General features: G+C 34.9%; 1 protein-coding gene across 1 annotated transcript in view; it reads left to right on the forward strand.

Moving 5' to 3' along the window:
* The first annotated feature begins 375 nt into the window (after nucleotides 1–375).
* HOMER1 (homer scaffold protein 1) overlaps nucleotides 376–22,770 on the forward strand; it is a 134,148-nt gene continuing 111,753 nt past the window's right edge. Inside the window, exon 1 of the mRNA XM_081284742.1 lies at nucleotides 376–514. Within this exon, the coding sequence (XP_081140868.1) occupies nucleotides 510–514 (5 nt within the window). The 5' untranslated portion in view covers nucleotides 376–509. The remainder of the gene's footprint in view (nucleotides 515–22,770) is intronic.

Consider the following 22,770-nt stretch of genomic DNA (forward strand, 5'->3'; position numbering starts at 1 on the left):
CATTACTGCTTTTAGGATTTTTTATTAAAGTGCACGTCGCGTTGGGTTGCACAGTACACCCCCAGGGACCTGGTGTGGTGGAGAAATTTGAACCCACAGCCTTAGCACCGAAAAGGCCGAGTTACCAGGTTCTCCCTGAGTGTCGCGGAGGACATGAGCGAAATGACCAGCGAACTCATTTTTTATAGGACTCGGTGAAGCTGGTTTTGCGTTTTCCTACATGTACACTCATTTTGTGGAATAGAGTTGACCGCGGTCTCCTCCACGCAGCATTTTAACTCTTAATAAGCAAATGCCACCTCTGTTTGAACGTTTTGGTATTGACGAGAGAAATCATTTTACCTAAGAGAACTAATTGAATTATCGACATCATTGAAATACCTCCGGAAAAGAATCTCGGGGGGCGGGGAGGTGGAAAGCAACTGCGAAATAGCAGACGGAGAAATTCCTTTGGAAGTTATTCCGTAGCATAAGAGCAGAAACTTCAGAACAAGTTTTCATTGGGCAAAATGGGGTAAGGATTTTTGTGCTTATCACAGTTTGGAATCTATTTATGTATGTGTGTTATTGAGCAGTGGTGGTGACTGTTTTGTTTTTTTATAGCGTGGCACCAGAGGTCAGAATTAAGGAACATGCACATTTGTAACTTAAATATTCCTAATAAGATTATAATTACAAACAATATATTCTGTCAGATAACCGCTTCATTGATCAAACTGCTGCATCAGTTCGTTACCAAAATCATGTCATCTTGGGTTTTGTTGACGGTTATCTTTCAAGGAGATGTACTGCCATTCTTTTCAGTACTTTGGCAATAATCGGTTACACAAAGGAACGATTGTAACGAATGGTTGGACTACAGTCCTTGAAAGTGATCCTGTGTAAATTGTTGCCCTCACAGTGCCCTCTGTTTTGTCCTTGAATCTCCAAAGCTAAAATGTATAGTTGATTTATTGGGCATTGAAACGAAAATCTGAAAGTCTCACTGATGCGGTCTCCACAGTGCGAGTCCACTGGGTAGATCTGAGCTGGAACAGGAAAAGCCTTTAGTGAAAGGCACTTTTTCGCTTTTAAGTTGAGACCTTCAGTTTGTGTTAACAATATCAGCTCTGCACTGTCTTTCGTACCTAAAGCCAGAGAAGAGTACACTTCTCAAACTTTTTTAGCTCCTCACACTGTAGCTTGATAAAATGCTAGTGACTACCCAATTTAGGCTGGAAGCCCATAGTATATTATTGCAGTAATGACCCACTCATGTCTTTGAGATTGCCAGTGCTTTCTGTTAAAGAAGAACTTCCAGAATTTTCATTTTTGTGGTTGAACAAACATATCTAAAGTGTAGTTGAGAGACAGGGTTTGAAATGGACTCAGATTCGTTTTGATGATGTAGAGGTGTGCACACACACTAATTTGGAGTAATTCAGTAGTACCTTTTTATGGGAGTTAGAATCTGAAGTTTATTAAACCCAAACAACTTTAAAATTTTAGAACATGTTGTAAGAGTTCTTCCTCAGGAATTAATGAGAAGGTGATAATTATTTTTAAGACTTAAATTATAAATTATGAGAATATATCTTGCATAATTTAGGGGTACTACTAAGAGTAATTTAAATACCTTATTCTATTTTTAGTGCTGTTCTTAGTGCTTTATTGACCTAAGGCAAATTACCTCACCAGTATGGACTGTTCTCTTATCTGTAAAGCGAAGGAGATGGGTGACTTTTAAAGATTTTTCCACCCTGTAAAAATGAATTATTTTATTCCTCCTCCCATTTTAATGATCACTAGTGGTTTCTTGAAGTGTACCACTGAGATGGAGAAATTTTCTCCCCTCCAATCTGCCTAAGCACTTAAATTGGGAAATAATGGCATTTGAAAAGTGTTTGGCTGAATTGCACCCATTTTAAATGAGAGAAAACACTGAAAAATGCTAATATTCAAAGCCTTTGAAATATGGCTTCCCTTGAGCTTCTGCAGATCCTCTGTTTAAAACGTGGTGGAGTGTGAGCATGCTTGTGCACACACACATAAAATCAAGCAGCAGTTTTTCATGTGGAAGGCTGCACTCTCCAGATTGTAGAGTGGTAGTATCATGGGAGAAAAGCAGTTTTCTACAACCTTTAAAGGACAAGACTGCCCATTGTTTTACTAAAGAAAGCAAGGAATGAACTATACTAAGGGGACTAGGTTTTAAAATATGACAGTAAACCCGTATTTAACACTAGCATAATTAAATTTGTTTATAAACAAGCTTGCCCTGTTTAAAGTAAAATTTTAAAGGTGCTGTTAAAAAGGAGTGAGCATTTGTGGCATTATTTTTCCAAACTATATTTGGAAATATGACCCTTTCTCATTCAAGAGTGACTTGTTTTATTTGAGTTGTTGAAAGAGGTGGAAATAGAAGAGGACAGCATACAGCAAAGGCATTTGCAGAAGTTTCTACACTTTTTAGGTTCATATACCTAACAAATGTTTGTGGAATAAAAAAGTCACCTGGACCTACTTAAAAGGAAACAGGTTTAAATGGCCTTTAAGTTTTACCTGGACAATCTAAATTACCATACTCAGTTTAATATTGTGAATGAAGAATTTGATATATTACAAATATATTTGTGATTAATGTTAGGTTAAAATATGATTTCTTTGCCTATACAGTTATAAGTAGGAGCAAAATCTAAGCAAAGGAATTATGTTTAATGAGTGATTAATTTAGGCAGAAAAACATTAAGACTCCTGTAATCGTTTGTGAACTATGTGGAAAAGGCAAAGAACAGCTGAAACGGACAGTTGGCAGAGTCTGTCAAAGTATCTTGGATGTTGAGTAAACTTTTTAATTGCAGTGAAGACAGTTGAAGTAAAATATGTGCATCAGACTTCCCCCAATAAAGACATTTATATATGAAAGAAAGGTCCATGAAAAGCTTAAAAGTCTCTGAGAGAGAGCCCTTATTAGGTTTGACACCCCCTCTCCACCGCCCCAAGTCATATCTCATAATGAGAGTGGTGAGTCAGTAGCTATTTCAGAAGTATTAGAGTAGGCAATAGAAATCAAATAACTTCAACCAGTTATTTCATGTACCTTTTGTTTTTACTTAGCTCATATTGGCAATCTAGTATTATTCCCCCTGTTAGCCTTGTTAGTCCCCACCATAAGAGCTAGTTGTATTAAATAGGGTTCTCCCTTACTAATGAAGTTTAATTTTTTTTTTTTTTTTAAAGTTTCACCTGCCTATCCCAACCTTGAGTCTCTCCTTTCCCCCATCTCCACATAACTTTCTGCAGTATGGAAGTGGTGCTGCTACTTTTCGACAAGAACTGAGTCTTGTCTTTGTAAAAAGACAGGAAACTGACACCATTTGCATAACTTGCCTGCCTGGTCAGAGGTTCTGATCTTGGGGGTTGTAGCAAAAATGCCGAAATCTTGATCCACCTTTGCAGGATGAGTAAGCTTTGTTGCAAAGGCAACCATCCTGTCAATCTTAAAAACAAAACAGTTAAAATACCAGTCCTTAATTCTTTATTTGTTCATTTTACAATCTTTCAACAAGTATTATATAAGGCAAGTGCTGAGCTCAGTCGCTCAACTGAGACTAGTAAAATGTGCTCCTTCCCTCAAGGAGTTTATACTTTCAAAACTGGGAAGAAAGTAAGTTTAAAATAAAGTACAGTGGAATGTTGAGGAAGCTATAATCTTAGGCATTATAGAGGCACAAAATGTGTATGAGGGTTATTAAATGCTGCAGAAGGATAAAAAGGTTTTGTGGAATAGGTGATATTACATAATGAAAGGTGAATAACAGGTGGGCCGTGTGGACAAATGAAAGGGCATTCAAGGCAGAACAGTGACATCACCAAGAAGAGCAATTGCAAAAAACTTGGCATGGGCCTTCCTTCATTTGCTTGGCTTACCTTGGTAAGAGAGATTTAGAGCCTTATGCAGGGACCAAGTTGGCCTTGTAGACTGAATGAAAGACTGGGTTGTGCTGGCTGGTATATTTCAAGCTTCCTTAAGGAATAAACCATTGGTAACATGCATTTTTTTTTTAAACATTGTGACCTAATATGTTCGCACATAATTAATAAAATGGCAGAAAATAATATCCCTACTTTGTGTGATTGGCTCTGGTAATTTCTATTCTATTCCATTCAATTTAATTTTTAAGAAGAAATGGCAGGATCCATGAAATTGATTTAACAACTGGCAGATTGAAAAACATTGCTCTTAGTGGTGGAACCAATATTGGGTTTTAAGCAAAGTGGTAACATGAAAGATCAGGGAAGTAGTATAAGTAAAGTTTTAAAAATCATTTAAAATTTGATATCGTATGTTGTCCTGTAAAACACCAAGCTAGAACAATGAACTCTGACTAGGTAGAGAAAATGATTAGAAAGCTCTGGAAAGTTTCAAAGTGGAGAGGAAAGAAATGGTGATTGAGAGATGTGTACCTGGCTGAGTGGGTCTACTTTAGAATTAGGGTATTTCAGTTACAATGGTAAAAATGTTGGAAACAGCATGGTATCTTCCTTTCAGAGATACTTTCAGGTGGTCATGAAATAGTGAATTTGAGAATTAAGGGATTGATGAAAGAAATTGTCTTTATACATAGTTTATGGTTTGAAGTGATTGAATGGCTCAAATAAAAAAGATGGTAACATCTCAAAATGTTCATTCTCCCTACAGGCCTGTGATTTTTTTTTTTCCTCCCCCAGTCCATTGGTATTTAGTCAAAGGGCTTAAAAGTATTTACTTTTAGTTACTAAATTGATTTGTTATTTAAGATTAATCTAATTAACAGGTCAGAAGAGTAGGGAAATGAGTCCAAATATTTAATATTTTCTGATACAATTTTTTACAATATAAATTTTATTCAAATGTAATTTTTAAATGACCATTTTAAATAGCTTTAGTATATCTTTACTAAGTAGGAACTGTCTAGTTGAATGAAATATGCAATATTTTGTTTGTGTTGCTTTTTTGTAATACTTGTGAGACCTGTGGCTAATACAGTAGAAATTCTTGCAGTTTCTGAAATTCTTTGTGAAATGAGCAAGGTTTTCCTAGAGATCACAAAGACTTATAATTTTGAGGCATTATAAGTTCTAAAGTTCATTAAATATCTTCATCAAAAGAATGAATGTACAATAAAGAATATTTAAATAGATTTTTTTTTCATATTCAGAGTTGAACTCCGGAGTTTTTATCACTGAGCTGCATCCTCAGCCCTTTTTATTTATTTATTTTTTTAATTTTGAGAGAGGTTCTCATTAAGTTGCTGAGGCTGGCTTGAGATTGCAACCTTCCTGCCTCAGCCTCCTGAGTCTCTGGGATTAATGGTGTTCACCACCGCACTTGGCCATTTATATAGATATCTCACCACGAATTGAGCTACAATTTTCAAATCTTACTGAACGGTATTGCAGGAGTAGGTAAAACTTCAAAAGCTTTTCAAAAATGATTGTTCAGTGGTCTTCAATGTGTAAATTAAATCAAATGTTTAGATCTTAATTTTAGGCAAAAAAAATCTGAAATTTTATAGCATACCTTTCTAGATAGTATAAAATTAGGCATTCTATGATCACTCTTGTTAAAAGACAGATTTATCCATGAACTTGTTCTTTATTTTATTGAATGCAGGGGTGCTTAACCAGTGAGCCACATCCCCAGCCCCTTTTTTTTTTTTTTTTTTTTTTTTGAGACAGGGTCTTACAAAATTGCTGAGGCTGGCCTTGAGTTTTCCATCCTCCTGCCTCAGCCTCCTAAGCAACTGAGATTTACACCATGTTCCATGGTTCCCAGCTGTGTTTTTAATTTTAGTATTTAATACTTCCTTGATATTCCCTTTCCTGTCTGATGTAAGTCTGACACATAAGCCATTGCTTTGTTCCTTAATAAAAGGTATGAGAAAGAAAAAAAGTTGAAACTGCTAAGAATCAAAGCTGCTTGGTTTTAAAGCAATTTTTTTTTTTTTTTTTTGTCGGGGGGAGGATAAAGTAAATGACATATCTTTTTTATGATTTGCCTTTTTCTGTACTTGGATTTTACTTTCCATTTTGCTTTTTAAAGTTTCCAAAAATCTCTTCACTTTTTTGGTAAGTTTAATTTAGAATTAATTTTATAGGGAATCTTTTTAGTGACTCTTTTTAGTTTCCTTGTAATGGAAAAATAAAAGTAATTCCTAATGGGTTTTTTTCCTCAATAATGGATGGTGAAGCTAATATGACTCTTACGTAGTTAAAATAATTTAAAACATGTAGAACTAATTTTTTTTAAATATTTATTTTTCTGTTGTATTATTATTTCCTAACAGACTAGTACATAATACATAATGTATTAGTCTGTTAGGAACACAATACCTTTATTTTATTTATTTATTTTTATGTGGTACTGAGGATCGAACCCAGAGCCTCGAAAGTGCTAGGTGAGTGAGCTACTGCTGAGCCACAATCCCAGCCCTAGAACTAAATTTTGACATAGCTTATATCCAAATTTTATTTACACTTACCTGCCTTTTAAGGTAGACTACTAAAGGAAGGCAAAACGTCATTGTTTCCTTGTATCAAAAAATTTAAAAGTTGTTAGTAAAATTCAGAAAATTAGCAATCAATATTTTATCTTTATAGTACATTTTACCTCTGCAGTTTCTCCAGCTTTTGAAAAGTCACCTTAATCCCTTAATACCTAATATTAGCTTAAAAAATCTGTTTTATAAATATTTTAATATTCTGTAAAACATGAAGAGCTTCCACATTATTTTTGAAGAGTTGGCACCAAGTCCTGAAGGAAGAACAGTTAAGGATTGAGAGCTCTTTGTAATATTACCTAACAAGGGCTGGAAGGAAATTAAACACAAAAAACTGCCGAAGACCACAGATAACAAGTTTTAGTTTGTTAGGTCATTTAAAGTCATGTTTATCACGTCATGTCTATTGGAATATTCGGATCCGCGTTTTCACATGCCTTATAGGCCAGAGGGCTGTAGAAGAGTGTCTTTCATGTTCCCTGTCCCCAGTAGAAGGGTTTTTCCAGAATCATTTGTCTTTACTTGTAAAGTCTTAATGGAAGGGTGCTGGGAGGTTCTGAGTTCCAGCCCCAGGAGTGGGGGTTAGGAGCCACAGCTCTGATAAGCATTTTTATGGGCATTAGACATTGTTTCCTAACAGACTAGTACACAGTACTTAATATATTAGTCTGTTAGGAAATAACAATTAACTGAAAAAATTTAGGGCCCAATTTTAGTATATAGAAAATCCTGATTTCTAGTAATTAGTCATAAAATTGAATGTACCTGTTATTTTTCTAGGTAAATTGTTGAATCATTTCACCTTTACCTTTCAGTGTGCCTCAGCCTTACTTAAGTAGGTATTATCATCCTTTTGTTTCATTTAAGTATCTTCAAGAAGTCAGGTTATTCTCTAAGGAACTTTTGTGATTCAGAATTTTCTGCCCTAGTTACTTTCAGTTTCTCCCATTCAGCTCTTAATAAGGATCTCTAAGATATTATCTTAATTATCTTAAATGGAGTTGATTGTCAAAGATCTCAGAATACTCAGAAATTTCTATCAGTGTTCCTTCATGGAAGATAGATCTATATATTCTCAAACTTACATGGGATAGTTATTTTAAAACTTTTTGTATTATTTAAATATACTTAGCCTATCTCTTTACCTTTTCCTTGCTTCCTTTTTGTGTTGTTTTCTATCATACTCTGTTGTTAATGAATATGTCTCTTAGCTTTTAGCATTAAAATTCATATGCTTCACCTAATGACTGCCATTTCTTAGGATATTTACAGAATGAGGATTCCACCTACTCTTGTTTACTTTGTGTGGCCAGGGATCTGTATAACTTAAGCTGAATGGAAAAGCCTCAAGTCACCCTTAAATTCATCTTTCTTGAGATTCTGTTCATTTTAAAAAAAAGAAAAAGAGAAAAAAATTCTATGTCTTGTTGGCTGCTCTTTTCCCTACTCAACTGATACTCTTCAGCATTTTAGTTCTCTATTTTCATTGCTGCTTTCTCTTAGTATTTTATTAGTGTTATTTTGATATCAGTGTGGGGAAAATAGTGCTATTTTGATATCAGTGTGGGGAAAATAGTAAGACTTTAATGATAATATTGCTGTTTAATTTTATTTTGCAACATATTAGTGTATTCTAAAATCATTATTATCTACAGGCATATTATAGCTATTCATATGGTTGGAAGCTAGTCTAAAGAATGTTTTCAAAGATGGTACAATGGTCATTTAGAAACTAGGAGATAAAATATATATACTTTTTTTTATTTTTTTAGTTGTACATAGACACATTACCTTTATTTTCATTCATTTTTATGTGGTGCTGAGAATCGAACCCAGTGCCTCACACATGGTAGGCAAGCATTGTACCACTGAGCTACAACTCCAGCCCAAATTATATATTCTTTATGACTTCAACTAGATAAAATATGCCTGTATATGTATAAAAAGATTCAAATGAGATTCACTTAAGTGCTTCCATGTTTATTCCTGGGAGGAAAGATTGAAACTGTATTGAGTCCTTCTGCTTTAGATTCTCTAAAATGAGTACATTTAAGTTTTGGAACTTATCTTGAGATTTAAGATTAAAGTATTTTAAAAATTTTGATATTTACAGTAAAAATTTATCAGGATCAGCCACTGTTCCTACATATGGATACGTAGGTATTTGTATCAGCTTTAGCTTCTTCATCTCAAATTTTATTTCATTGTTCTTTTCAGGATTGGCTAAACAGTTCCTACACAGCAAAAATTGTTTCTTATTTTAAATATAAGGAGTATATCTGTTTTCACTTATCAGAATATTAATGAAAATCTGCACGTTTTAATGGAGAAAGAGACCTACCTCGAAGGGAGAATGTGTCTTGTGGGAGGTTATGTAGTTGTGAAATGGCAGAGCATATACTAAAATCTTATAGCTCCTCAGGGCTCTTAGTTCAGGGGATCTTAATGGATACTCGTACAGAGAGATATTCATTTGGAGAGGGGTTTCTAATTCTTCACAGTTCTTTAAAGAAACATTCACATTTAATATAAGTTTGCATCTTGATGAGTTCTTTAAATGTATGTCTGTTGTTTTTATTATAGATAGTGAAAAAAAAACTCCACTTTAATTTTAGTGAAGTTAAATCTCTGCTCAGTGTATTTGGAGTACATTGAAATACTTAAAAATGATTTTACATTATTGTGTTACAAAGTTTCCAGAGTTGATCTGAAATTGTAAATTTTATCAAACTCTTATTATCTGCCCTAATAGTTACTGGACACATGAATCTTTGGAATATTTGAGTAGTTAGGATTTAGTTCTCTGAAAGTCTCAAATCAGAAAAAGAAAGCTTGATGTTATCTTGAAACATTTTTCTTAAGGCATTAAAAGTAGAGACCCATAAGTGGAAGGGACAGATGTAGTATATTGCACAATTTCTGAATCATAATGAGGTCACTAGAAGTTAGCTTGATTTTCTCATTTGTAAGAGAAGATCGGATCATATTGTTACCTGATTTAAATTTATTTTTATTGTTAGTTTGAAATTATTTTCCCCTGAGGTCCCAAACTCTAATGTTGTCATTGGTTGGGGGAGAAAAGAATGTGTGATATTGTAAGGCAGAAGATGGTAGGGGTTAGTAGGGACTGTAGCAAAGTGAGGAGAACACGTGTGGCCTGAAGGCATTGTTTTTAAAAACCCTCTGGTCAAAGAAACACATCTAAACCTTATCCTTATTCCAGAAAACAATTTTTTTAAGCTACATGAACTAACAATTGATCAGGTCAGATGCAATAAGTTTGGAAGTATTTTAACTTTGTGGAAATGGGAAGACCAGAGCATAGTATGATGGTGGCAGAAATTAACAGTATATCAATAGTTCTCAGTTTTGGACCTGCATCAGAATCACCTAGAGGGATTGTTAAAAATGAAACAGATTGCTGGACTTCCTTTACCCCTAGAGTTTTTGATTCTATGGTGGTTCTAGGATTGGGGCCCAAATATTTGCTGCTCTGACAAATCCCAAGTGATGCTGATACTGCTGGTCTAGAGACCCTATGTTTAAGAGAGATGGCATTTGATAAATACAGCTTACAAATGTGAGAAACTTATCCTTTCAAAAGCTCTATTGATTCCTAAAGGTTCTATGTCTGTCTCCTTTCAAGTTACACAAAGGTGTAATTTTGAAACTAGGAAGCAAACCACCTGATTTAGCTGCTGCATATCTGTTTTTATAAGCTAAAAGATCCGGGATAACTTGAAATTGATCTCTCTCCTTAGACCTGATTGTATGTAGCAGCAATTACCAGTTATGCTCATATCTTTTCTTTTCTTAACTTTTTTTTTTTTTTCTTAAAGTACTGGGAATTGAATCAGGGCTTGGCTCATGTAGATAAGCTCTACACCACTGAACTGTATCCCCAGCCCCTTTCTTCATCTCCCTATTTTTGAGACAGGGTCTTGCCAAGTTGCTCAGGCTGGCCTTAAACTTGTGATCCTCCTGCCTCAGCCTCCTGAGTAGCTTGGATTGCAGGCCTGCGCCACTGTGCTCTGTGCACATTTCTAATTCAGAGTTTCTTTTACTTTATGGTATTTCTAAATGTATCTTTATTATTATTATTATTCAACTATCTGGCACTGCATTTACTCTGAAATTTTTTGCTTTGGAAGAAAATATGATTTCCTTCTAAGTTGTTTACTTTGATTTTATTGTTTGTCCACATGCCATAAATATTCGCTTTTGTTGTGCGGCAAATTGCCAACACTTTGATGGCTTAAAACAACACCCATTTACTTTCTCATAGTTTCCGTGGGTCGGGAGTTCTGGCTATGTTTAGCTGGATCTTCCTCTTGGAGTCTCATAAAGCAACAATCAAGGTGTCAGCTGGGAATGAAGTCTTTCTTATCCATGGATGGGCATCCTCTTTCACTCTGCATTGGTTGTCAGTAGAATTCCTTTTTTTTTTTTTTTGTTTTTTACTTGCAGCTTTCAGAGACCATGTCTTCAAGGCCAGCAATAGAAGCCTCTGATTCATCATCTTTTCACCTGAATAGATCCAGGCTACTTAGAATAAGCTTTCTTTTGGCTAACTCAAAATCAGCTGATTCATGATCTAAACATTTGTGTATCATTCCATTGTGGGTACCCTCCTCCTTTCCAGTTTCAAAAAATATAACTTTGAACTAAGGGGAAGAAAAACCTGATTTTACCCACACTCAAGAGGAGAGGATTATACAGAAAATGCCTATTGGTGATAGTAATCTTGGAGCTCATTTTAGAATTCTCCCTGGCATACCACATCATGTACTTGTGGATGTTTTCCAAATACTCAAATATCAATATATCCACTCTTTTTGATATTGTTTTTTGCAATACAGGAGATTGAATCCAGGCCTCACACATGCTGGGCAAGTGCTCTACCACTGAGCCACAACCTCAGCCCTTTTTATTTTATTTTGAGACAGGGTCTCCCCAAGTTGCTTAGGTCCTTACTAAATTACTGAGGTTGGCTTCGAATTTGTAATCCTTCTGCCTTACCTCATGAGTCACTAAGATTACAGGTGTGTGTCACCATGCCTGGCAAGACATATTTTCTTACCCAATTTCCCTCTGTCCTTTTTGAACTGCATATTGGTTGGATGCTAGACCTCTGTTATGTCTTGTCTGCCTTTTTGCTTTCTTTTTATTTTGCTTTCTTAAAGAATTTCCCTGACTTAATTTTCCAACTCTAATATTGGATTTTTAATTTCTACATAATTTTTAATTTCTAAGTCCTTTTTCAATCTTATTTGAGGACATAGAAAACAAATCTTCAAAAACACTCTATTTCTTAAATTCTTTCATGTTCTTTTTTGTGGATTTAGTTTCTTATTTCATTTTGAAACTTGCCTGGTCTATCTGGTGATCCTCAGCTGTATATAAGAATGAGATACTAACAAGATGATTAAAAGTTCTTTGTGAATTAGTGGGGTCTGCCACTGGTAGCCTTCATATTGGGGATTTAGGCAGTGAACTGGGCTTTTCATGGGTGGTCTCCAAGTATATGGTGAGGCCTATTCTCTGAGATTGTAGGTTTTCTCCCTGAGACTGTTCAGTTTCTTTAGAAAAGAATCTTCATCTTCACAGGTAGACACCTGTTCCCATTCCAAGAGAAAGGTAGGTATATTTTTCCGTGTATATATAGGAGGCATATCTGCTTCTGAAATTGGGGAGTAAATTCAAAATGAATTTTGAAGTGGGGAGTCTAGAACATGGCTCTGTTTACAGCCTCTTTCTCTTTTTTAATGCTAGAATCAGAAAAGTTCTGAAGGTATGTATTTTTTTATTCTTTTTAGTTATACATGACAGAATCTATCTTGAAATGTTTATACAAGAATGGAATATATCTTTTTCTAATTAGGATCCCAGTCTTGTGGATGGTGAGATTCACTGTGGTATATTCTATATGTATATAGAAAAGTTACATCAGATTCATTCCACTGTCTTTCTCTTAATGCTTTTATTTTGGACCTCATTCCTGTTTTGTTTTTTTGTTTTTTTTTTTTTTTTTTTTTTTTTTTTTTTTTTTTTTTTTTTGCTATTGAGAAAGGTAGTTGAATGACTATTGGAGCTGCTGTGGGTTCTCATTTCAGTGTTATTTTAAATTTTGAATTTACTCCCCAATTTCAGAAGCATACCTCACAACTCCTCTGTAGTTTCTTTGCCTCTAAATTCTGGCCAGCAAGTTGTTCACTTAGTTCTTCTTTGTACACACTTTGTGGTTTTCTTGGTTTTTCCCAGTCAGATACTATTCCTCCTATTTTCCATCTTTGAAAACTTCTGTTAAAATTGCTTATACACTGGTGCCAATTTTTCTGTTCTTTAGTGTCATGGGTTTATGCCTTCTTTTTCCCTTTACTTTCATTTTAATGGAATTTTAGAAAAGGAAGATAAATGTGTGCAATTAATTTGCCATGTTTGACCAGAATCACTGAGCCCTTAGCTCTTGAATTTATATAAGACATCTTTCAGAATGTTTTGACAATGTTGACGGTTAATTGATTGGAATTTGGTAGATGATAAAGTGTCTGCTTTCTAAAAATCTTTCCCTTGTAACCAACCTGAAAACTCAATGCATAATGTAAGCACATTTTAAATAAAAACTTAAAATTGACCATCAACCCAAACCTCAGCAAAATAAAGCATATACTTCTTTCAGTGGTGTTAGGTAACTAAGGTGTTGCTACAGTTTGTCCTTTAACACCAAGCCTTTTGAGTATTTAAAACAAAAAAATTAGGCCAGGCATGATGGTGCATGCCTGTAATCCCAGAGGCTTGGGAGGCTGAGGCAAGAGGATTGTGAGTTCAGAGCCAGCCTCAGCAATGGAGAGGTGCTAAGCAACTCAGTAAGATCCTGTCTCTAAATCAAATACAAAACAAGGCTGGGATTGTGGCTCAGTGCTTAAGTGCTCCTAAGTTCAATCCCTGGTACCAAAAAAAAAAAAAAAAAAAAAGAAAGAAAATTAAGCATTTGATTTGTGTCGTGAGTCATGCTAGATACTGGCAATACAAAGATGAGTAGTTAGACATGTAAACAAGAAATTAACTGATTTAAATGCTATAATAAGATAAGTACATTGTGTTTGGGAGCACAGAGAAGGCAGAGCCCACCACTATTTTAGAAGGTCAGGGGCATTTCATATAATCACTGTGCTTGTTTTGGGCCTTAAAGAACAAACAAAAGTTGGGCTAGGGTTGTGGCTCAGTGGTAGGACACTTGACTAGCATATGTGAGGCATTGGGTTCGATCCTCGGCACCACATAAAAATGAATAAATAGAATAATGTCCATCTACAACTAAAAAAAATTAAAAAGAATAACAAAAGTTGGGGAAGAGGGAGATGTGTGGGGAAAGTTGTTAGAGCATTTCAGAGGGGTGGCATAGGTAATACTGCAGAGAGAAAATATATACTAATTGGAAAGTTAAGGTAGTTAAGGAAGATGTGACTAAGAAAGTAGTTAAGGGCCAGATCATGACTGTGTCATGTTAAGAGGATTGTACTTTCCTCTGGATTAGTTGTGTTCATGTGGTCTTGATATGGTACTCATATTCATAAAAGATTTTGAACATCTTTCTTCATGAGTATATTATAAATTACATAATCTATGTGTATGCATATAATTTGTGTATATTTTTATAAATCATAGGTATAGTTGTATTTATATATGATGAAACATAAAAATAGAAATGAAAGAAGAGAACTAACTACTTCTTGTACCCCTCTTTAGAAGCTGTTGCTTCAGTGTTGAACAATAGAACAGTTTTAGGCTGGTAGTTATTATCATCCTTGTGTTGTAGATTAGCTGCACAGACTGCAAAATGGAGAAAGTGTTGGACTTGAGGGAGGGGTAGGTGTATATGTGCAAAATATCTTAGGCTCTTAGAGACACTCAAAATTTAATTTCAGGGCTGGGGTTGTGGCTCAGTGGCAGAGTGTTTACCTAGCATGCATGAGGCACTGGGTTCCATCCTCAACACCACATAAAAAATAAAATAAAGATATTGTGTCCACCTAAAACTAAAAAGTTATATTTAAAAAGAATTAATTGCAAAATAGGTTAATTGTAGCAATTTAGTCAAGAATAATGGCTTGAGTTAAAATAGATTAGGGTTCTGGATTCAACAGATTTAAATAGTAATGTTTATAGGGTTGACACTGAACTATTTAGATGGGGGAGAGCGGGTAGGAAATAAGGAGATTGTCTGGTTAGCCATTAGCTGAGATAGGGAACCAGGAACAGAGAAGCAAATTTAAAGCAGGATGAGACGACAGATTGAAAGTTGATATGTTTATGGTCACATGGGAATATCCTGTAGTTAGATACCCAGGTCTGATATTCAGGAAGTAAGTACTTGACTCCGGATAGCATTTTGGGGTTCATTAGAATGTATGTTGGTTGACATTATGAATGTGGATGAGCTCATTTAGGGTATTTATGGAAAAGAACAGATCAGGTTATTTTAGGACCTAGGCAAAGTAGCTGAGAGAATATTGTTTCAAAAATCAAGAAAGAGAGTGAGTTTCAAGAAATGAGTATTCAGGATCAAATGTAATAGAATCATCGAATGAGGCAATTAGTAGCAATGAAATTGGGTTGTGATGGAAACCAAATTGCTACAGAGGGTGATGAAGGTTGAGGAAGTAGATTAGAGATATAGACTTCCTTAAGACCAAGTAACTTTGAAATATAGTGTAGCTTCAGCAAACTCTAGGATTCAGAAAACTTTTTTTTTTTAACACAAAATGGGGTTAAACATTCTTTGGGGACTGGGAAAGGAGTCCATAGCTAGTATATTTTAAAGTTACAGCAGAGAGGGATGATTATTGAGGAAACAGATGGGAGAGAATGGGATCTGGAGCACAGGTGGAGTAGTTAACTTTAAGTAGGAGGAAATATCTTATTGTAAGGAAGGATATGACTAGATGAAGTTTGGAGGTTAAGGGCAGGAGACAGGGAATTCCTTAGCTGGATGGAGTCCATTTCCTCAGTTCATTCATCGTTTCCTGTAACAAGTATTTATTAATATGTTAGGCACTAAGTGTATCACAAACATCTGTGAACAAGGAGTCCTGCCTTTGTGAAGCTTGTATTCTAGTAAATGTAAAAGATAAAGCCATCTGCTTAATGTTGAGACTATAAGACTGGTCAGATCCTTGTGAAGAATGGAGAGATCATCAACCTGAACACTGAGTAGCATAGATGGCCATATAGAAGAGGAGCCCAAGTCTGTACTCTTGAAAGCAGTTTGAATCTTAAATTACTGCTGTACTTGAGTAGGTAGAAGGACTTTCATTGTTTCCATTCTTCTGAAAATGAAGCATGAAAGAGGAATGTCTAAATTTTTTATGTTCTATTCAGATTATTTGAACATTCCCTCCCCCCCTTTTAGTTGCCCTTTTACTTCAATAGAGAACATTCTGTTATCTTGGAAGACCAATCTAGTAAGTCTTCCAGAATACCACCAATTTTTTAACATTTGATGTTTTTTCTGAGGAAAACATCCTAAAACCTGTGAAAAGTCTTGGAGCATTTTGGAGGGCTGGGACTACATTTAACATTCATCTTCTCATCTCCCACTTATGCCCAATACATACATCATGCAGAGAACACCTTCACTTGTAGTGAACCAAAGGTGTAAGTTTTCTTTAATAGGCTTTTTTCTTTCATGCATAGAGAGTCAGAGAAGTTGGTTGGTATAAGAACTTAAACATTACTCTGATTCCTACTGAGAACTCTGTATATTATTATTTTGGAAACAGTTTTGCAACTTACCTGTCATATATATATATAAAATTTAGATACTGATGGACATTTATTTTATTCATTTATTTATATGTGGTGCTGAGAATTGAACCTGGTCCCTCACATATACTGGGCAAGTGGTCTTCCACTGAGCCACAACCCTAGCCCCTCCTGTCTTATTCTTGATAAACATTTTCAAACTTTCTCAATAAGGTAAGCATTTGCTTTCTTTCTAGTCACTCTAGCATCTCTACCCCTGTTTTAATTCTGATCTTATGATAGCTTTGATAGTATTTTTTTTTTAAATAGGGACTTTCATACTGAAGGAATCCATTTTAACTAGTTCATTGAGCAGTGTTTTAAAATAAAAGAATCATTGAAGAGACAGGTTTCAAAATGACATACATTTTATCCTTTGTTCTATAAAATGAAATTTCATTTTCAGGCTCTAAATTGATCATATATGTTTCTTTTCAAAAAGTTATTTTTACTTTTTTTTTTTTTTTTTTTAAATCTTGGGATAGATATTTAGTCCTCAGAAGCTATAACCATGGTATAGCTATCTGGTGAGATTTCTAGAGCCAGACAGTGGCTACTTTTAAATTAGTGAGTCTCTTATTAGCTCTGTGATCTTGGGCAAGTTATTTGAGTTTCTCAGTTTCCTCATCTATAAAATGGCAATAGAATTGTGAAAATAAAGGAATAAAATATGTTAAAGGTTGTTAAAAGAATGTGGCACATTGTCAGCATTTAATAAACCTAGCTGTTATTACTATGGGTTTTTTTTTTTCTATCTTTTCCTTTATTTTGCACACAAGGAAGAACAGCCAGCTAAGTAGTTCCAGAAATGATAGGGTTCATTAATTAAGCAAGAAATGAGGAAAGAAGGCAAACTTCATTTTTTCACAGATGTATGCTGCAAGCATCACAGAACTCATAACTCCATATATAGCATAGACTGGTTTTCAGCATACAGAGAGCCCAAGCAAGAAGGGTGAGTATTCAGTTGCATTTCTAGGACTCAGTTGAATTATTATATATCTTAAGCTTTTAAATAAAGAACATGAAAAACTCTTCCCTCCTGGGAGTGGGGGACTGAATCCCAGGGACTCATGCACCATAAGCTTGCATTCTACCACTATCTTGAGGAAAACATTTTTTAAAGCTGTGAACTACTGAAAATAAGTTTGTGGAGTTCATCTGTCCTTTCTAATCAAATATGCATGTAAAGGGCTGGGGATATAGCTTAGTTGGTAGAGTGGTTGTCTTGCGTGGGTTTAGTCCTCAGCACCACAAAAAACAATAACAACAAAAAATAAAACCACACATGTAAAAGTGTGTTTTCCTTTTCTTGCTATTCTCTAAGAACTCATTTCTTTAATGTTCTGCTTTCACTGATTCTCATTCTGATTTGGGAGCATGAGAGTATTACTTTCCAGTAAGGAAGTTTAGGTTGAAATATTATATATGATATGGATAATCACTAATACTGTTTTAATAAATCTTATAAGATACACAATACTGTTTTTATGAAAATTTTTCTGTATAGTTAAGCCATCCTATTAATCTATTTACAGAAATATATTTAAATACTTAAATTTGGCCTAATTTATTAGACCTGCCATTCAGTTATGGGAAGCTTTAAGATCAAGTATTGTTAAATTACTGAGACTGGAGTTTCATATATAAGAAAATTTTAAAAACCAACAAAAAATAAAACATGTTCATATTTATCATCCAGAAATTTTCTAAATTCTTTTTAAAAAAATATTTATTAGTTGTAGTTGGACACATACCTTTATTATTTTTTTAATATTTATTTTTTAGTTATAGCTGCACACACATCTTTATTTTTATGTGGTACTGAGGATCAAACCCGGTGCCTCATGCATGGTAGGTGAGCGCTCTACCACTGGCCACAACCCCAGCTCCATACCTTTAATTTTATCTATTTTTATATGGTGCTGAGGATTGAACCCAGGGCCTTGCATGTGCGAGGTGAGTGCATTACCACTGAGCCACAACCCCAGCCCGTTTCTGAATTCTTATGGTAGCATTACTTTAGACTCCAAGTGTCATGAGGGCAGGGATTTCCTTATCTATAAATTCATTCAACAAGTGTTTATTGGGTACTTGTTATATGCCTGGCACTATATAAATGTTGGGAATATGGCAGTAGTAAACATAATATACCAAAAAAAGAAAAAAGCTACCTTTATGGGATTGTGCTTTTTTTTGGGGGGGGGGGGTATTGAATCCAGGGGCACTTAACCACCGAGTCACATCCCCGGCCATTTTTTGTTATTTTGAGACCAGGTTGCTGAGGCTGGCTTTGAATTTGCCATTCCCTTGCCTCATCCTCCCGAGCCTCTAGGATTATAGGTGTGTGCCACTGCACCTGGCAAGGGATTGTGTTTTAATATAAGTTGTGTCTTCCATGCTTGGCACATGACATATTTTAAAAAATATTTTTCTCTATAATCTTTAGTTGCCTCAGAGACTTGTATAGGAATGTAACCTAGTCCTCTTGCCTGGCCAGGTACTTCTAGGGCCTATAAGTCAAATTATGCTAGTGGGCTTCTTAGGTTCCCTTTGGGTCAGTTGATTGGGGTCTTCGGTATCTCTGTAGGATTTTAAGCATTAGAATAAAATTTTAATTCACTTAAAAACATCATCTATTAATAGATGTAATACACTGGCTTGGCATTAAAGGGACTGTTTTTCTTTTAGTAGTTTAAATATTGTGGTCAACTTGAGCAGAAGGATAAAGTTATGGTAATAAGTAATAATAAAAGTAGATGTTTCATGTTTGCCTTTTAAAAAATATTTTTTAATTGTAGTTGGACACAATATCTTTATTTTATTATTTTTATGTAGTGCTAAGGATCCAACCCAGGGCCTCACACCTGCGAGGTGAGCGCTCTACTGCTGAGCCACAAGCCCAAGCCTATTTTGCCTTTTAAAAAAGTTTTATTTCCCTTTGTTTTCAGGTATAGAATTGTCCTTTGTAAAGTGGTACCTGTGTGACTTTTTTTTAAGTAAAGGAGTTGAGGACTTTGCCTAAAGTCACATTGTTAGTTGGTGGTAGAGCCTATCCTTCTATTGATGGTTTTTTGTTCTTTCCTCTACAAAGAGAAATGTCCAATATTTAATATAGTAACCCATTAGTATAGTGCCTAAAAAAGAGGGTTGCTTCATTAGTTTTTATGTTTTCAAATGCATTTTGAAATCTCTTTTCTGAATCCTTATAGCATTTTATATTACCTTGCCTATGATATTTATCACTTTAATAATGTTATTGTATTTTTATATATTTATTTATTTTTATTGGTGCTGAGGATTGAACCCAGTGCCTCTCACATGTTAGGCAAGCTGCCACTGAACTACAACCGCAGTCTGATATTTATCACTTTAAAAAAAAATTTTTTTTTTAGTTGTAGATGGGCACAGTTTCTTTCTTTCTTTCTTCTTTTAATTAGTTATACATGACAGTAGAAAGCTCTTCAATTCATTGTATACAATGGAGCAGAATTTTTTGCTTCATACGTGAGGTAGAGTCATACCATTCATGCAGTCATACATGTACCTAGGGTGATGATGTCTGTCTCATTCCACTATCTTTCCTACCCCATTTATTTATTTATTTTTATGCAGTGCTGAGGATTGAACCCAGTGCCTCACGCGTGCTAGGCAAGCACTATACTACTGAGCTACAGCCCCAGCCTATCACTTTTTATTTGTATTGTAATTATCTTCTATTAAAAAAAAATTTTTTTCAAGATGGAACCCCTTTGAGAATAGGGTCTGATTTGTTTCCTGTTTGTATTTTCCCCTCAAATCCTAAGAGAATGTCTGGCGCATGCTAGGTATTCAAGTTATTACACATATACTCAATAGAGATTGTATTTTGGTTTTGTAACTGCAAACCCATAAGAATCGATTTAGTTTACAACATTTTAAGGGGTTGTTTGGCTTAGCATAAAGTGTAGGTTTGAATACTGGCTCAGTTCTCAACATGGGTGTGAGATCTTGATCTTAACATCATTTTTCTCTCTATAAAATGAGAGCATGTGCTCCTTCCAGCTTGAAGATTTAGGTGAAATGTATTCAGAGGGTCTAGAGCTTGATATATTAATAACCACTTGGTGAATGGTTACTATTCCTAAGGCATTTAACATTTATTTTCTACTTATTATCAATGTGTATATTTTAGTAATACCAGATAGCCCTACTACTATGTGAAGAATTTACAATTAAAGAAAGATCCATAGTGAAAAGTTGACAGCATTATGGTGTGGTCATCACATTGCACAGTGTGGGCTTTTTAGCTTACCAATTGTTTATTTAAGGTGTTTGATTTGGAGCTTTATAGACTGATTTACCGTGTGAAATCTTAGAGACTGATGTATAAATTGGAATGATAATTTATTAGTAAGTCATTCTTTCCCATGGGGAAAAATGCTACTGTGGTAGCCAAATGAGGAATTTGCCTGATGAATAAGGATAGTTGATTGGATATCTTGTGTTATATTAATTTTATGCATTTATCTTTACCTGACACTTGGATACGTCAGGACCCCATTGCCCACTGGGAGTACTAGAGGTACTGCCTAAACACCTCTCATAACTCCCTGTTCTAATTTGCATAGTTATCTGCTTTTGGGTTACCTGAAGGAAAAGGCAAAATACTGGAGGAGGCTTTACACTTAGTCATTATCCTGTCATTTCTGCCTGAATATACAGCCTCACTTTAGTTGAATTTTGGAAGCTTCTACAGACTCCTAATTTTTTTTAAATTTAAGTTTTGTATTATGACACATTTTAAGCATACAAAAACCTAAAGCAGATCATATGATTAACACCTATGCATCCATCATCTAGCTTCAACAGTTATTAACTCACATTGTTTGACTCACATTGTTTCATCTGTATTACTGCTTGTCCCTCTACATATTTTATTAAAACAACTTCTAGGTATCATAAATTTTACTTGTAAATACTTGAATATGTATCATTAAGATATAAAGGCTCTTTAAAAAAATTCACAACACCATTATGCCAAAAAAAGAAGCCCTAAGAATTCCTTAATATCTAATCAGGATTGGAAGTTCTTAATTGCCTCATCAATTTGTTTTTACCATTAGATTGTTCAAATTAGTTTACAGATATGGACCATACATTGTATTGGTGGGTATGTTTCTGAGACTTTTTAAAACTTTAACAGCCTCCTCCTTTCCCCTGACTTTTTCTTCTTGTTATCAAATTTGTCCTGTACAATTTTGAACATTCTGGATTTGGCAGGTGTAACCTCATGGTGTCATTTAACATGATCCTCTACTCTATTACAAGTAAACCTGTAGCTAGATTAGGCTTGATCAAATTCAAGTTTGATTTTATTTTTTTTATCCAAGAATACATCATAAGCTGTGTGGTCTGTTTCTTGCCTGTTGCATTGCACGAGGGGACGTATATGTCTTGGTGTGTGTATGTCTGTCTCTCTCTTTCTCTTTTTTTTAAGTTGATCTAATCTGTTTTCCCCATGTACCCAGATTTTTATTTATATACACACACATATACATATATGTACACATACACTCATATATGCACACATACATATGTATGTGTATATATATTATTTTTAAATGAATCGAATTAAAAACTACCCTACTTAAAACTCTGCAATAGTGCCCTGTTGCTCATAACACCTAAACTTCCTGCCATAGTCTGTAAGGATCTGGGCTTGATTTACCTTTCTAAGCCTCATTTTGTCATTCTGTTCTTTGATAGGCAATGTGGCATTCTTAATAGCATGGGCTTTTGAACTAGACTGAGTTTGTGATCCTGGGCAGGTCTAACTGCTCCATGCCTCATTCTTCCCATGTATAAAACAGTGTTCTAGTAGTATGTACCATTAGGCTTATAATTTTGAATAACTTATAAATCATTTACAACATTGCCTGTGTAACAGTAAATACTAAATATTAGCTATTGTGATTGTTGCTGATATTATGTTGATGGGTTGTTTTTTATCTCTGTCTTCCAAGCACACTGTACTTTTCAATTTCTAGAACCTACCAAGCTCTTGCCAGCCTCAAGATCTTGGCACATTGTTTTCATTATCTCTTGCTATATTCACACTATCCAAAAATTTAGATCTTAAAAACAATAGCAGTCCATTTATCTAGCTCCCAAAATTGCAGTTTGGGCATGGCTTGTGAAAGAATGGTTCATCTCTGCTCTACATGTCATAGAGCAGAGATGTAGTTGTTGGGCTGTGAGTTCTTTTTAATTGGGTCACTCATGTTGTTGGCAAGCTAGTATTGACTTTTGTCTGGGCATTCAGCTGGTATTGGGGGTTTTGATTACTCTCCATAGGCTAGTTGGCTTTCTTTACTGCATGGTGGCTGGGTGCTAAGAGTGAGTATCCTAAGAGAACCAGACTGAAGCTGATTGGCCTATTACAGCCTAGATTCAAATATATAGT

The sequence above is a fragment of the Spermophilus citellus genome, assembly GCF_964194105.1.
Source record: "Spermophilus citellus genome assembly, chromosome: 1".
NCBI classification, from domain to species: Eukaryota; Metazoa; Chordata; class Mammalia; order Rodentia; family Sciuridae; genus Spermophilus; species Spermophilus citellus.